Source organism: Cryptomeria japonica, chromosome 4 (assembly GCF_030272615.1).
Source record: "Cryptomeria japonica chromosome 4, Sugi_1.0, whole genome shotgun sequence".
Lineage (NCBI taxonomy): Eukaryota > Viridiplantae > Streptophyta > Pinopsida > Cupressales > Cupressaceae > Cryptomeria > Cryptomeria japonica.
The window spans coordinates 462,085,600-462,102,941 of NC_081408.1; the positions used below are offsets into that span (position 1 = coordinate 462,085,600).

At 36.3% G+C, this 17,342-nt stretch overlaps 1 protein-coding gene across 5 annotated transcripts in view; it reads right to left on the bottom strand.

Annotated features, from left to right (window-relative positions):
• LOC131077356 (endonuclease III homolog 1, chloroplastic) overlaps nucleotides 1-17,342 on the bottom strand; it is a 169,638-nt gene that overhangs the window by 92,463 nt on the left and 59,833 nt on the right. For all 5 annotated transcript variants that reach the window (XR_009372340.1, XM_059219880.1, XM_059219881.1 and 2 more), the window contains 3 exons: nucleotides 16,361-16,456; nucleotides 16,140-16,246; nucleotides 2,614-2,677 (listed from right to left, as the gene is read on the bottom strand). Coding sequence is in view for 4 of the 5 variants with exons in the window: in XM_059219880.1 (XP_059075863.1) it covers nucleotides 2,614-2,677; nucleotides 16,140-16,246; nucleotides 16,361-16,456 (267 nt within the window). In the remaining variant the exon portion in view is untranslated. The remainder of the gene's footprint in view (nucleotides 1-2,613; nucleotides 2,678-16,139; nucleotides 16,247-16,360; nucleotides 16,457-17,342) is intronic.

A 17,342-nucleotide genomic window follows, 5' to 3' on the forward strand; every position in this document is an offset into this window, starting at 1 on the left:
CCTTTCCAGAAACCTGATGATGAGACACTTGATGACTTGAGATGTAAGAAATTATGTTTCACATGCAAGGAGCCATGGGATCCTAAACATAAGTGCCCTTTAAAAGGGAAAGCAAACAAGATGAAGTACTATTCAGCTGATGAAACTATTTCTGAAAATTTTGATCAGCAAATTGACACAAGTGAAAGTGAAGCAGAAATTACATCAGAGGAATCGGGGAAGGAACAGGAGGATGATAGACCCATTGCAAAACTCTCTAGCATTCAGCGAGAGGGTTCTTTCAAGATTCAGGGAGTTCTTGGTGGCCAGCATGTAATTACTTTGTTGGATAGGGGTGCTACACATAATTTCATTAATGAGGAGTTAGTAGCCAAAAGAGGGCCTAAGATTGAAGAATTTGATAGTTTTAGAGTAAAAGTTGCAGATGGTTTCACTCTCTCGTGCAATAGAATGATTCCCAACATGACTCCCCAACTGAATGACTATGTGTTTCAAGCTGACTATTACGTGGTGAGTATGGGAGAGATGGACATAGTATTGGGCATGAAGTGGCTTCATATGATTGAGGAGCTTTACCTCAACGTATACACTATGGAGATGAGGTTTGAGGTAGAAGGCAGGAAACACGTGTTGAGAGGGATGAAAGACGGGAGTCTTCAAATGGTTTCTTTGAGGATGGAGAGGTTGATCAGACATGATCCGGTAGAGTGGGCTGCAGGGTGTGTTTTGATGCCTACAACAGTGAAGCAGCCGAGGAGAGATTATCCTCCGAACATTCAAAGAATCTTAACTAAACACAGTAAAGTGTTTAGTGACATACCACCTGGTAGACCTCCAGACAAGGGCATAGAGTATATTATTGAGTTGGAGGAGGGTGCCAAACCGATCATCATTACCCCATACAGGCACCCTAAGCGGCTCAAAGATGAAATAGAGAAAACAATTAAGGAATTGCTCGAGATGGGTCACATTCGGCCTAGTAAAAATCCATTTGCATCAACAGTTGTATTGGTCAAGAAGGATGGGACTCTTCGCATGTGCATTAACTATAGTGCCTTGAACAAGAAAACAATTAAGAACTGGTACCCCATACCTTGTATTGATGAGTTACATGGGGAATCTTACTTCTCCAAGATCGATTTGGGATCTAGCTACCATCAAATACGGATGAGAGAAGAGGATATGGAGAAGACAACTTTCAAATGCCATTTTGGACACTTCAAGCTCTTGGTTATGCTCTTTGGCTTAACCAATGCACCAACCACATTCCAGTCTTGCATGAACGGAATCTTCCAACATCAGTTGAGGAGGTTCGTTTTGATCTTATTCGATGACATTTTCGTATTCAGTTGGAATTGGGAGGAGCATTTGAGACACTTAGAGGAGGTGTAAGCACTTTGGAGAGGGAGTCCTTGTATGCCAAGGGATCCAAGTGCGATTTTGGGATGACTGAGTTGCTCTACTTGGGGCATATTATCAGCTCAGAGGGAGTCAGGGTTGATCCAGATAAGATCCAGGATATCGTTGATTGGCCTCCACCCAAGAATCTCACATAACTTAGGGGATTCTTTGGGTTTGTGGTTTTACAGACGCTTCATCAAGGGGTTCTCACAGCGGGCAGCACCTCTCACAAACTTGACAAATAAGGGGGCCTTCATTTGGATAGAGCAAGCACAGCAGTGGTTTGATCAGTTTAAGAAGTTGATGAGCTCGTGTCCGGTCCATGCATTACCCGATTTCTCTAGACCATTTGAGCTATAGTGTAATGCCTCGGGAGAGGGAATGCAAGTAGTCCCAAAGTAGCACTACCTCAACTTCAGACTTAACAAAAATTCTTAATGTCCTATGGCTCAATACCCCAAATCCTAATGAAATCTTTAAGGCTAATCAATTTGAAGCCCCATTCTGCTCATTCTGACTCTCTATGCTTGGAAGGTGCATTTTGGCCAAGGCCCTGTGCTTCTCCCAAAGGGACAAAATTGCCCCAAAACGCCAGCGAAGCCAGCCAAAAGAGAGGGGGTCCCTGCCGGAGACGAGGTGTGTGTGTGCTACACAACAGTTAGTACAGCTTCCAAATATATCTCTCAAAACAAAAAATAAATGGGATATGTGGACCCTTTTTGCACTATGCAGGAAAGAGGAGATAGTGGGTAGCGTCTTGTGAAAGTGTTCAATAGCTAGAGGACTTGGGGTTGGTTACAAGCTGATTTTAATTTCTTTTTAACTGCCACTCTCTCTTCATGAGGACCTCCTATAGGGGATCCTTCTATGATAGAGGCATAAATACAAAAGTATGTTGTGTACAATTCAGTTGGCATGAATCTGTTTCATTTGGCAGACATAATGCAATGCAACTTTTCAAAAAGATACCATACCACTCAGTTTAGGCGAATAATGACCCTTTAATACAAGTTTTGGCTATGATTGTGCAAGCTAATCTTTGAATGGTTCTAAACGATTTGACTTCTTTGCCCATGGGGACTTAGGCCCAAGTGCTTCTTTACTTGCCCATGCAGGGACAGGCCTTCCTTGTAATTCAAATTCTTAGCAAATGTAAATCATTTGTTGTTTGAGTAATATAAGATGCATTTCTTCAAGGAAAAAAGCACTTACTCAAAGCAATGGAAGAAATGGAATTTGTCGACCCAAAATCTTCAATTTCAAGCTCAGCACAACCCTGCACAAATCAAACACCAGATCAGCAATTTGAGTCCCTCTATAAATCAAACATTAGATCAGCAAGTTGAATCCGCATATAAATCAATTACTAAATCAGCAAGTTAAAATACTTTAATCAACCAGAGAAATGAATGCCCTTTTAGCCACACTTTAATTTTCCATATCAATTGTATCCTATTGTATCATGTTCCATCAAGTTTCCGGGACAGGGGGATGTCGGGGTGGGGAGACGTCAGGACATGGGGACAAGTTTCAGGGACAGATTTTTTTGAGACCATTTTGGGGACGGCATGGTACAACTATACAAAAATAGGGAAAATTTTAAAATATAGGAAAATTTCAAATATTCATATGATAACATTAACAAAATCATAACAATGATAAAGCACTCATCATATTGAAATATACATACTAGAATCCTTAGAGCACAATAATAGGGTTCACATGAAAGTTGAAAACTTTAGAAGCTCGTAAAGTAAAGAAACCATAAATTTCAAATAGATAATCAAATTAACCTTTAAATAAGTGCCTACCTTCTATTTACATATCACTCTTGCAGCTATCAAAAATACAATGTCCAGCTTTACAAGCATCAAAAAAAATGTCCAAATTGTACAAAAATGTTCAACACTACACCTTTACAAAGTTGGATATTAAATCTTCAATCTTTGAAACAGGCATTGAAGTAGTTAGTCACTACTTGCACTTTTGTAATTACAAGTAAACAAGTAACAAGTCAATTTAGAATAGGACTTGTAACTTTGAATAAGTCATAGTTAGTTATTGAATAAGTCTTGGTGGTTGAGAGAATTTCTCAAGTTAGTTAGGATCTTCCCACCTTTTTCTCAAGACTCCTCTCCTATAAATACTTGAGGGGGTTTATTGTAATCTTTATCTTTTGGAAAGCAAGCAAAAACTCTGGCAAATTTGCAGCAAAGAAGACTTTGAGCTTTTATGTGTAAAATAAAGAATTGAAAGGAATAGAAGAAAATTACTCAAGTATTGAGACTTTGTGCTATATTCTTAAGTTTATGTTCAACATTACCTTTCTTGCAAGTGTTTCTTAAAGGGCTTAATCAAATTTGATTTGCAAACTTTGTGCTGCAAGTATTGGAGATTAATTTAGTTAAAATATAAGTTCTATTGAGAAAAGTTGTAAGACTTTGTGCTTACACTCGTTCTTAAGAGAGATTAGAAGTAGATTTTATAATAAGAAATAGTTGTGAAACTTTGAGCTCACACTAGTTCTTGTTGTCGTGTAGAAAGAAATAAGTTATTTCAAAATATGTGCTATCATAATTTGTTCTTGATATCATTAGAATAGAAATGGGTAGATAGGATTTTATTTAGTCAAGACTTTGAGCTTGATATTGTTGTCCCGTCCTGAAGGAAGTGACGGAAGTCTTTGCACTTTCAGGAAACTCCATTTCCTTTCTCTCATTTCATTTCAAAAAGTTGTTACTACTGTTTTATGTTAAATTGCTATCACTTTTCTGTGAAGAGAAAAGGATATTGGCTTTCTTGAAAAAAGAAGAAAGACTGTTGTTCCATCCTATTTTAGTTTTAGTATTAGATAGATAGGGGGAGCCTTCCCTTAATTAGGAGAGTTTTACTCACAAACTGTCGTTGAAGCCACAATTTTGTATATTCCCCCAAGTGTACAAAATTTTCAACCAACAGGTTGTTACGTAGATGAGACTGCCAACTAGTTGCCTAAACGTTGATTCATTCACCACAGGTGAAACTGATTTGGCTGATAGTTTCAGCCCTTTCTCCATAGGTGTAGATGAAGGTTTGCAATCATCCATCCTGAACTTATCTAGCAAACTCCCGGCATACTTCAACTAAGAAATAAAGATACTACCACTAGTCTGCCAAACCTCTACACCGAGACAATAATGCACAAGTCCCAAATCTGTCATATCGAAAGACAAGCACAAATTCTATTTCATCTGCTCAATCAAATGTGTCACAATACCAATAATGATGAGTCCTTGACATAGATGACAAGAAGAATGATCCCACTACCAGTATTCTTAACATACAAGTTGGGATCCAAAGGAATACTCTAAAAGCCTTGTCCAACCGATTTTTATGTACGATGCCCGAGGAGCTTGTTTGAGGCCATAGAATGCTTTCACCAGTCTGCATACCTAGTATTATTTACCGGCAACCTCAAAACATTGAGGCTGCATCCTATAAACTTCTTCCTTCAATTCATCATTGAGGAAGGCACTCTTGACGTCCATTTGATGGAATTTCCAACCACATTGTGTTGCAATGGCTAGAGTAAGCCGGATGGTACTCATCTTTGCTGTAAGAGAAAAGGTTTCCACATGGTCAATGCCTTCTTTTTGTGAGAAGCCGTTTGCCATCAATCAAGCTTTGTACTTATCAAGAGTTCCATCAACTTTGTACTTCACTTTGTAGACCCATTTGCAGCCAATGGCTTTCTTTCGAGATGGAAGATTTGACAAAACCCAAGTATTGTTCTTCTGAAGACTATGAAACTCAGCTTCCATAGCATTTTCCCATTCAAGCTTTCCTTGTACTTCAAAATAAGTCTGAGGCTCATAAATACTCTAAAGATTTGCCACGAGAGCAAAATTTAGTGTGTTCTTTTTGTTCTTCCCTCTAAAAGATCTCCCCTCAACAAGTTCTTCATCACGAACAGCACCAATATTTTTTTCCCACCATTTAGGCCGGTGAGTAGAAGCACAGGGAGTTGAGCTAGCCATTTCTCCAAAAAGACGCATCTGTTCAAGAAACCGGTACCATCCTAGTTAAGGATCTCACAAGAGGTTGTTAAGCCATGTCATGAGTCCTGAGCGAATATGCTAGACAGTTACCAACAATCTCCTCCTTAGCGTTCCTCGAGGGGTTTCGAACTTGCGACCACACTCTGATACCATGAAATGATAATTGGATATTCAATGATGAAAACGAAGATTACATTTAATGAAAATACATGTTGATGTTTCTAAACGAAACAATCGACGCAAATAGAAACTATCTATAACAACTAAAGAAAACTATATATTCCTAAATGACCATTAAATAATAAAATATTACTTCAATACTAATCCTAGAAATCCTTAAGATATTGTTGAAACAATATAGCTTCGGTAAGATAAATGATTGAATGAGAGATAAATGAAGTCTCTCATTCAATCATCTATCCGATCGATAAATCTACATACTAATGGTAGACATCATAATCATCTTTATAAGCATTTCTGTCATTCATCAAGATATGATCGTATTCACTATGCAGTGATTTCATTTATATGCTGTGATTGTAATCGGTTCTGCATATCTATTCTGGTTGTCATATGACAACACTAATTAGTGTTGTCATATGATAACTACAATAGTTATTGCCTTAACATATTTTTGGTCTTGTACCAATCCATAATCGGGTTAAATTTACCACCGATTACCATGAAATAGCATTAAGTATAAACCGATTAGTGATCGGTTAATGATAAATTGCATTAGAATCTAACCGATTTATTAACGGTTACAATAATAAACAAACCGAACTAAACCACAAACCGATTGGCATTTGTTAACTGATAGTTATCGGTTTGCTTTACGAAGAGGCACCACCCTTGATCAAGACATGTCTTGATCGGACATGTAATCAGACATGTTCGGTCAAGGCATGCCTTGATCTCCCAAGGCAATGCCTATATATGTGTCGTGAAGCATGCTGAAGATGATATCGAAATCAATAAATATATCTACAGCCACCTGCAACCAAAGAAGTTTCAGTTCATAATCAGAAGTAACTAAGAGAGCACACATTAATAGCATTGAATATTGTCTAAGAAATTAAGAAAGACAAAAACATTAACATTCCAACTTTTGAACTTAAATTTGATTACTTTTACATGGTATCAGAGCCAAGGTGATCGAACCTAAGGCATTCAAATGTGAGAAGTTCAAATCGAGGATATAGACATCACATTTCCATGGCTAACGCTATCAGATTTGAGGATAGACTTGAAGGAGGCGACAATTTCTCAGCATGGAAATTCAAAATTCAGATGATTCTAAAAGAGAATAAAGTTGAATCATTTGTAAAAGTTGAAACTGAAGAACTTGAAAATGAACCTGACAAATCCGCATGGATCGAGGGAAATGAAAAAGCCAAGAAGATCATTGTCGATGGAGTGAGAAATCACATTATGCCAATAATAACAAAGCATGAGACTGCCTACCAGATGTTCAAAGCACTCGAAAGTGCATTCCAGATAAACAACACAAGTAGAACCCTGGCTCTAAAAAGAGAAATAAATCATATAAGTATGAACAAAAGAGAGTCAATCAATGCATACTTTATGCGTCTATCAGCCCTAAGCGATGAACTGGCAACGCCTGGATATGAAATCCACAGCAAAGAGCTAACGCTCATTGCTCTAGATGGGTTGCCTAGTACATGGGAAACATTCAGGCTAAGAGCAAATTGTCTTCAAGAGGAGTCAAGGTTAAATAAAAAGGGGGTCAAGCAAAAGAACATAGATGAAGACCTCCATGTCCTAAATACCAACTCCAACAACAAAAGCAAGAAGAAACATTTCAAGAAGAGAAAGAATCGACATGAGAAAAGGTCATCTAAGAAAGAAAACTCTCACATTCAGTGCTTTAGGTGTGATCAATATGGACACTATGCAGCAAGATGTCCGGATAGAATCAAACAACAAGCTACATTTGCAAAAGTGAAAAAGGAATAAAGCATGTATTCTACTCTGCCCTCTCTAGCCAAGTATCCAATAAATCTAACACCTGGATCATTGACAGTGGATCTTCAAGACGCATCACTGGGTATAGAGAATTATTGGATTCCGTGTTAGAAGAAACTCATGAAGAAGTAACCATTGGTGATGACTTTGCACATCCAGAGAAAGGCGTCGGTACCTGCACCATTAAGCTGAAGACGGGCATGTCTCTCCAACTCATTGGAATCCTATTCGTTCCTGGCATCAAGAGGAACTTAATCTCCATAACTGCACTTGAAGATGATGGGTACAAAATAACCTTCATGAATGGTCAAGTTCTTGTATGGCCACAAAACTCTTCCATAGAAAACGCTATAACCATAGGACATAGAAAAGGCTATTTGTACGAGGTATATACTGAATCTAACCTAGCCCTACTTCATGAGATTGCAGATTCTAATGAAATTTGGCATAGAAGATTAGGTCATTTAAACTTTCGTGCTTTACGTTCAATGGAAAAATTAGTAATTGGTTTGCCTAAGTTAAAACAATACCGTTCCGGTACATGTAAGGGGTGTGCCCTAGGCAAAAATACTAAGAGTTCCTTTCAGAATACGAGCAATATTTTGGAACTAGTTCATTCTGACCTATGTGGGCCAATGTCTTTACCATCATTAGGAGGGTTCCTTTATTATGTAATATTCATTGATGACTTCTCCAGGAAGACCTGGATCTACTTCCTTAAACGTAAAGAATCTGAAGAGATTTAAGGAATTCAAATCCCTCTCTGAAAACTATTCCGGAAACAAAATAAAAGTCCTAAGAACTGATAATGGGAGGGAATATACCTCAGACATCTTTAGGGAATTTTGTAAAGAAGCTGCGATTAAGAGGGAGTTCATTGTTCCTTACAACCCCCAACAAAATGGGGTTGCTGAAAGGAAAAAAAGAACCATTGTAGAAGTAGCCAAAGCCATGCTCCTTGATCAGAACTTAGAAACTCACCTTTGGGCAGAAGCCTCCAACACTGTTGTTTACATACAAAATAGATTTCCTCATTCCCACATTGAAAAGAAAACCCATGAAGAAGTCTTCACCGGGATAAAGCTAGATATCACCCACTTTAGAATATTTGGCTGCCCTGTTTACTTTCACATACCTAAAGAGAAAAGGACAAAACTAGAACCCTCTAGAAGAAAAGGTATCTTTGTTGGATATAGTGAAACCTCTAAAGCTTACAGAATTTTTGTACCTGGACATAGCAATATTGAACTTAGGAGAGATGTTATATTTGAAGAAGAGATAGCCTTCAAAAGGGCTAAATACTCTATTGAGTCTGAAACCTATGCTGCATCTTCAGACCTAGAAGAGGATCCCACTCCTGAGATTCAGAGGGAGTGTTCAGAAGAAAATGAAGTACAGATTCCTCCCCAAGAAATCCCTAAGAAAAGATCTCTATGGGCTCACGAAACAATGAAGGATGCAAGGGACTTTGCAGCTCCTTCAGGGACTTTTAGAGAAAGTAAGAGGCCCTGAAGATTTTCTAGCTATGTAGCCCTTATGAACGAGCTCTCCAAATCAGAACCCTCTAGTGTACCAGAAGCTCTTAAACATCAAGTTTGGAAAGATGCAATGTCTGAAGAATATAAATCCATACTTAACAATGATGTGGGGGAAATTGTTCCTAGGCCAAAAGGCAAATCCGTTGTTTCATCCAAGTGGTTGTTCAAAATCAAACATGCCGCAGATGGTAGCATAGAGAAACACAGAGCCAGATTTGTTGTTCGGGGACTCTCATAGAAAGAAGTGATAGACTATGATGAGACATTTGCTCCAGTCGCTAGGTACACCTCAGTCAAAGCAGTAATGGCCATTGCAGAAGCCAAAGGTTGGAAAGTCCATCAGATGAATGTGAAAACTGCTTTCTTGAATGGAAAATTTGAGGAGGAAGTCTACTTAGAACAGCCATAAGGGTTTGAAATCCACCATGCAGAGACGCATGTGTGCAGATTAAAGACAGCCCTATATGGTTTAAAACAGGCTCCCAAGGCCCGGTATGAAAGAATTGACAGCTATCTTCTGGGATTGGGATTCTCAAAGAATGATGCAGATCCGAATCTACACTTCAAGAAAGTCAAAGGCGATATGTTGATATTGATCTTATATGTTGATGATCTTCTGATTACTAGGAGAAGATCACCTTATTGGACAATGTAAGAAAGACCTTGAAAAAGAGTTTGATACGAAGGATTTAGGCCTTCTACATTACTTTCTTGGATTGGAAGTTTGGAAAAACTCTAACAGCATTGTGCTTAATCAAGGATAATACACCTTCGACATATTGAAGAGATTTGGTATGATGAACTGCAGACGCATGTCTTCTCCTATGGAAACTAACCTTCACAAACTGAAGGAGGCAACAGCAGATTCCCCATTGGTAGATCCCACTCTCTACAGACAGATGATTGAATCATTAATGTACTTGGTCAATACTAGACCTGATATTTGTTATCCAATAAATGCCTTGAGCCAGTTCATGTGTGAACCTAAGGAGATACATCTTAGGATTGTGAAACATATTATGAGATACCTTCAAGGTACTCTTAACTATGGACTCAAGTATGAGAAAGTTGATTTGGATCTTCATGGTTTCACTGATTCAAATTGGGCTGGAAGTGTGACTGACAGGAAAAGCACCTCAGGATGCTGCTTCAGATTGGTTTCAGCGATGATATCTTGGATTAGCAGGAAACAGTCTTCAATAGCTCAGAGTTCTACAAAGGCCGAATATATCGCAGCTTCCATGGCTGCACGAGAAGTTGTATGGCTTAGAAAACTACTTGTGGGATTATTCGATGAGCCACTGAAGCCTACTATAATTCATTGTGATAACCAGAGCTGTATAAAACCCTCTGTGAATCCTGTATTTCATGATAGATCCAAACACATAGAGATTCCTTACCATTATGTGAGAGACATGGTGGATAGGAATGTGATTCAGTTGCAGTATATCAGTACAGCAGACCAGACAGCAGAGATACTGACCAAGCCTCTATCCAGAGTAAAAGTTGAACACTTCAGGAAAGGACTTGGTATGATTGAATTGTAATTTGTTTTATAATCTGTACTAATATATAAAATGTTTAATGTGTAAACTTGTTTTGTCGTGTTATGACTTTATGCGCTCCTCCCCTTGTGTCCATTTCTAAGAAGTGATGACTTTTTAGATAATGAACACTTGTACTGAACATTACAAGGTGACGATCTTGTAATGTTGATATCATGCTGACTTGATATCATCTTGACTCATGGATGTACCATGATATGTTATGGTAGACATTATGTGACAGAATGTCAGTGCACATACCATAACCTGGATATAAGAGAATTCAATATTCTCAAATTATTTTATATCCAAGGTATCGCGTGTTATGCGATATTGATATCACGTGCTATGTGATATCTCTATATCACGAGATGATGTGATATATTTCTGTATCACGTGTTATGTGCTACATCATGTCACGAGCATATGTGACTTGATCTTTTGTATTACGAAGTCATGTAATACATTCTATTATGAGAAATGTAATGCTAAATAATTAGATGATTATTTCAATGTTTACATAGATCTCCGTTTATCTTCCCTAGCTAAGAGGGAGTGTTGAAACAATATAGCTTCGGTAAGATAAATGATTGAATGAGAGATAAATGAGGTCTCTCATTCAATCATCTATCCTATCGATAAATCTACATACTAATGGTAGACATCATAATCATCTTTATAAGCATTTCTATCATTGATCAAGATATGATCGTATTTGCAATGCAATGATTTCATTTATATGTTGTGATTGTAATCGGTTTTGCATATCTATTCTAGTTACTAATTAGTGTTGTCATATGATAACTACAATAGTTATTGCCTTAACATATTTTTGCTCTTGTACCGATCCATAATCGGGTTACATTTACCACCGATTACCACAAAATAGCAATAAGTATAAACCGATTAGTGATCGGTAAATGATAAATTGCATTAGAATCTAACCGATTTATTATCGATTACAATAATAAAAAACCGCATTAAATCACAAACCGATCGGCATTTGTTATGTATCCACATTGACGTTAACTAATAGTTATTGGTTTGCTTTACGAAGAGGCACCACCCTTGATCAAGACATGTCTTGATCGGACATGTCATGGGACATGTCTGGTCAAGGCATGCCTTGACCTCCCAAGGCAATGCCTTGATCTCCCAAGGCAATGCCTATATATGTGTCGTGAAGCATGCTGAAGATGATATCAAAATCAATAAATATTATCTACAGCCACCTGCAACCAAAGAAGTTTCAGTTCATAATCAGAAGTAACTAAGAGAGCACACATTAATAGCATTGAGTATTGTCTAAGAAATTAAGAAAGACAAAATCCTTAACATTTCAACTTTTGAACTTAAATTTAATTACTTTTACAGATACTTAATAGTAACAAAGCTACTTGTCCTTGGAAATCAAATGCCACTGGAAAGGAGCCTGGAGATGAAGAATCCAAAGCAAAGGTTGAAGATATGATCAAGGCGAAGAGCAGTTTGCAAAAGAGTTACAAGGAAGGATCATTCACAAAGGAGCTGATAATTTAAGCACTTCGAGATATTATTTCCAAATGCGCCACATAATTACCAAGACACAAGATTAGAATTTTGAATATGATGTCTTTCTAAAGAAGATTGAGAGTAACATGCTCACAAAACTGAATCTGCTAGGTGTTGTAATAAAGTATCTTGTAAAATCTAGAGATGAATGTGCTACAGAGCTGGAGATAAAGTATGGAGACCGCTATCATAATACAAAAATCCAGAGAATGTCAAATCTAAAATTCCGGAATACAATGACTGATTCCAGAGAAATCCTAGAGAGAATCTATAGGAAACCAAGAGGAGACAGTTGGATATCAGCTGGAATATGATTTATTTTGAAATAGCAATTATTTTATTGTAGAAATAACAACTGTTGGGCTCAATTTAATATAATAGAATAAAAGCCAAAGATAGTTGTTTATCCAGCTAGCAATTTCGTGACAAAAAGCTGTTATTTCATCTTTTTGTGCCATGGGACGTGTAAACTTCCATCCTATAGTGGGAGCAATTTGAAAGTGGTTAGAAATGGTTAAAATCATTTGATAATAGTGGTTAGGGTTTCTAGAAGGCAGATCTAAGTCATTCAATGGATTTAATACTGACCATTGATTCCAATTGTAGTATCTATAAAAGGTTAGTGCCTCTCTAATTGTAAGGCGGTAGCTCTTTGAAGTAGTTAGTCGTACAGTAGGAGTTGTTGAACAGGAATTGTTATACCAGAACTTAAAAATGAATAAAGCATTGAAGTATGGTGTTTTACCAATTGTCTTCTATTTGCATGGTTTCTTTCATCAATATTAGTTAAGATTCAGTGATTTTGATGGCGAAATGCAAGGGTATTTGATGGATTTCTGGTTCATACCATTGAGAATTCGCTGATTGTAAGTTTTCGGGTATGGTTAGCCAAAACCTTATGATATTAGTTCCATTGTGAATATTTATTTGAGTTGCACCGGTATTGGGTACTTGAATGCATGTTTATAGTTCGAAAATCTTTAATTTCCTTTGACAATTGCACTATTTCTGCAGCACTGTTGAGTTATTTTTGGTTAAACAGGAATGAGTTTATGAAGAATTTGTCTATCTACAACACCAGCCATTAATGTCATTGTCCATAGAACCTAGTTTAGTATCTCCAAACCTTGCCTTTTGACTTTTATTTCAATCAGTTTGATTAGTTTAAGGAGAAAGCATCACTTAGATTTCCATATCAAATGCAAACCAGCTTGTCAAATGCATAAGTGTGATGACCCCTTCCCCAATTCACCCTAGAAACATAAATTAGCAATAATTTTAGGATTTAGGAATAGGAGCTCATCCTTTATACAAATTGACTTTTTCCTATATTATCCAACCATAGCTAATACTATGCATACCTATCAATCATTTACTTATGCCAATAATGAAATGTTAAAATATTCTCAATTAAGTTAAATAGATTGTTAATTTGTGTTGTATGATTTACGTCCCATAGATTGCATGAGACTCCTCTTCCCTATTCTACTAAACCTTACAAGATGGAAGATTTACTGTGCCAAGGGCACATGACACAGTCTACATGTGGCTCCCTCAAGGTTTACTACCCGTCTTGGGACATTTTCGCGATGTGACCAATTTACTCTGCCTTTCCCCCACACTCCCTATCTTTGCAAGTATTAGAGAAAGACGAAGAATCAGCTCACTGCAATCTATAGGTTGAGAATTAAATTCAATATGCCATTATTCAAATTATATTGTCAATCATTTACTTAGTGATTTGTCCACATTTTGTTATTATCATTACATGTAGTAAATTTGTCCAATAGGAAGCGTATTGCTTGATTATTACCATTATTAATATTATTGATAGAATTAACCTTGTATGAATGTTTTGTATTAATTTATTAAGCTGTCGTCAGTATTAGTCGTAATAACCATATTAATTTAAATTATTAGTATTAATTGCATTGAATTGTATTAATGATATTAAGTTGCAACCCAAGTATTGTTTGAATTATCAATGTTAAATTGTATTAACAGCAGACCATACTGCTGGTCTACACATTAGAGTTATTGAAATTATTTAAATTATTCTTACTTAAATTACAATATATCAACACAAGGTCCTACCTACTATATGAATTCAACATGTGCTATGCATAACTCAGAAAATGAATAAATTAAAATCATTCATACCATACTTACCTTTGGCTGCTGTTGGGAATTCCTTGTAATGCCCTCTGCAGCAGTCTGGACTGCCACTGATGGTATTTCCTACTCCCCTAAGCCTGACCGTCTCCTTCCTCCTTCATATTTCTTTTTTTTTTGCTGGCAGTCTCCACTTAATTCCCCTCTTCTTATTCCTTACTTCCTATCTCCTTTTCCCCCGTGAGAAGTATCGCTGTCTCCCTTTTTAATCCTCAGCCAGTCCGATTTTGGGAAGAGACGTGGCTTAGATGAGGGTCACGTCCACCCCTCAAATGATGCTTTCCTCCACAAAATTGTGCCCCTTTGTGGATCGACATGCTATGTTAATTAGCACTTGATTTACTTCTGTTAATATTTTCTTTTGTTAATATTCATTTTTGTTAATTTTCAGTTTTGTTAATTTTCACTTTTGTTAATATTCACTTTTCTTGGTTAGTATTCATTTATAAGTATTACTGATATCTCATACAAATACTTTCATATTAATTTAACTTACTATCTAATATAATCAACTAGTGTATATTAATTTTAATCATTAAATATAATCAAGATAATTCTCTTAAATAAATTGTGAGGAGATATAACACAAAATAGGGATCATCAACATAAGTATGAATGTCCACAAAAAGAATTATGGATTAGAATTTGAACAATTTATGATTTCTATTATATTTGGTTTTTATTATACATAGATTAGGCATGGTTTGTGACAGTAAGTCCCTTTGTGTTTACCATCAAATCACATTAATCACTGAGTTATCCTAAGAACAGTCAGACCTAACATTTGAGACCTTAAGGTTGTCTCATTTGATCAGTCCAAACAGCATATGAGATTTCCTTATTCAAGAGAGGATAGGATATACTTAGTATATTTTATTTTGCATTGTTAGAAGTGCACACTTCCTCGTCAACAATATAGAGATATGGTAATTAACTTTCTCATGGTATTATTAATAAGAACCATAAATGAGTATGATTTAGAAGACTAGTAGGATCCCCAAGTAAGTGAGACTCAAGGGGTACGTTGGAGTAGCAAATTATGACTTAAGGACATCTTACAAGTGGCAATCCACACATCAAAGGATAATTAAAAAGGAAGTCCATGAAATTGAGCTTGGTAAGCATGTATTCATATTGCAGTTTGCTAAGAGCTTGGCTGGTGATTTCTGTTTTGCTTTAAGTAACAAAAATAATGACTAGAAATTGTCATTGAACATATCCATTAGCTACTCTAACAGAACCGATCTTTCCTTGCTTGATTATAATCTAAAAATATCAATATTTTTTAACCTCGATAAGGGGTAATGAGAAGCAGCACTACATAAAGTCTTGCAAAATAGTTTCATCCAGAGTTAAGATTTGTCAAAGCAAATTGCAAGATACTTTGAATAACCTGCTAAACAGAGTTTCCTTTTATTGCTATTTCATTTACAAAATGTTGCGCATACTTGAAATTACTGGGTCCAAATTTTATAGTTATTTAACCACCAAACCAAAATATCTCTACATCAACAAATCTCGACAGAAGCAGTCCTCAAATGGCAGGTTTCTAAAATCTCTTGATGTGTATTCAAAGTACAAATCTTGCTCTATGCTGTTAAGGGTGGAAACCAAAACCAGGGAAGCTAATGCTAGAATCCAGAGCCTCAAATCCACTTTTCCGCTCCTCTATATTACTATAACATATTACCCATGTGTAGCTACAAAAATAATGTGTACCAGATACCAAATAAATATTAACTCCGAATCACCATAATACCCAAACCAAAAATATTTTGAAGTTTAAAGTTTTAGCAATTTTTTACTTTGATTATAACAGATTTACATTTATAATGCCCTAGAAATTATAAAACAAATACTACACTACAAAAAGATAGAGCAGCACATAGCAAAATGATATTTAGTTTAACCTGGTCTTCTACAGGTTCAAGGCCTGATTCGTACTTGCGGGATACTTTTGATTTCTTCCTCTGTTGTGTTGATTGAAATTGCCCAATTGATTCATTATCCATAAAACCTGAAATGAATTGAATAGTGGATCTTATGGAAAACATCAAAAGTTATATTTGCATTTACAAAAAAAAATGAGAGTAACTGAACTGGAAATATGATATAATTTTTAGGTATTGACCTTTGCTAGTTTTCTCCAGGCAAACACCATGTTGTGTTGGGTGCTTCTTCAGTTGCTTTGTTCTTCGTACAAGAGCCCTTGAAGCATTTCTGTTGCCTACAGAAATTAAACAGGCAAATTGTGGACCTCAAAATTGTGACAATCACAAGTAACAGACTTCCATTCTGAGCTTTTTCTTGCTCTGACAAGGACAGCTTGTCCTCAGAGTTGCATAGACATGGACACAAATACCGATACAGCTATTTTTTAAATCCTCTTAATATAAATACAGCTGGATACGGAAACCATATATATATAATGCAAACTAAAGAATACATTGTTATACAATTTATTATAATAAAATTAATTTATAATTGCAATCCTATATACTGTAATTTTATTGACAATAAATTGAACTTATTAAATTTAAATACTAAATACTGGTAAAAAAAAAGTATAACAAAATTATAATTGATATTAATAAAATTACAATTAAAAAAATTAATGTATCAAAAAATTTATTGATAAATTTGTAAAATTAAACTTAATAAAGTAGAAATGGTACAATACTTATATAGTTAATAAGGTATACCAGTTAACCCGTTAATGGGTCTTTGGGGGCTAATCCTTCATCAGATAAAGGGGAGGTCATATGGGAGCCACCTAGCATGGAATGGATAAAAATAAATTTCGATGGTGCTTCTAGAGGAAATCCGGGAATCTCAGGTGTTGGGGTAGTGGCGAGGAATGATAAAGGATCTATCCTTTTTAAAGGAGCATGACGTCTGCAGGATGGTACGAATAACGAAGCGGAGGCTCAAGCGGCACTTCTAGCAATTGAGTTGCCCTTAAATATGAAAGCCTAACGGTTGCATTTGGAAGGAGACTCTCAGGTGGCCATTAATGCAATTACTAAAGGCAACACTCCATCCTAGAAATTATCTTGTTGGGTGTCTATCATCCGAGAGAAACTCAAATCTTTTGAGAAATTTTGTGTCTCTGT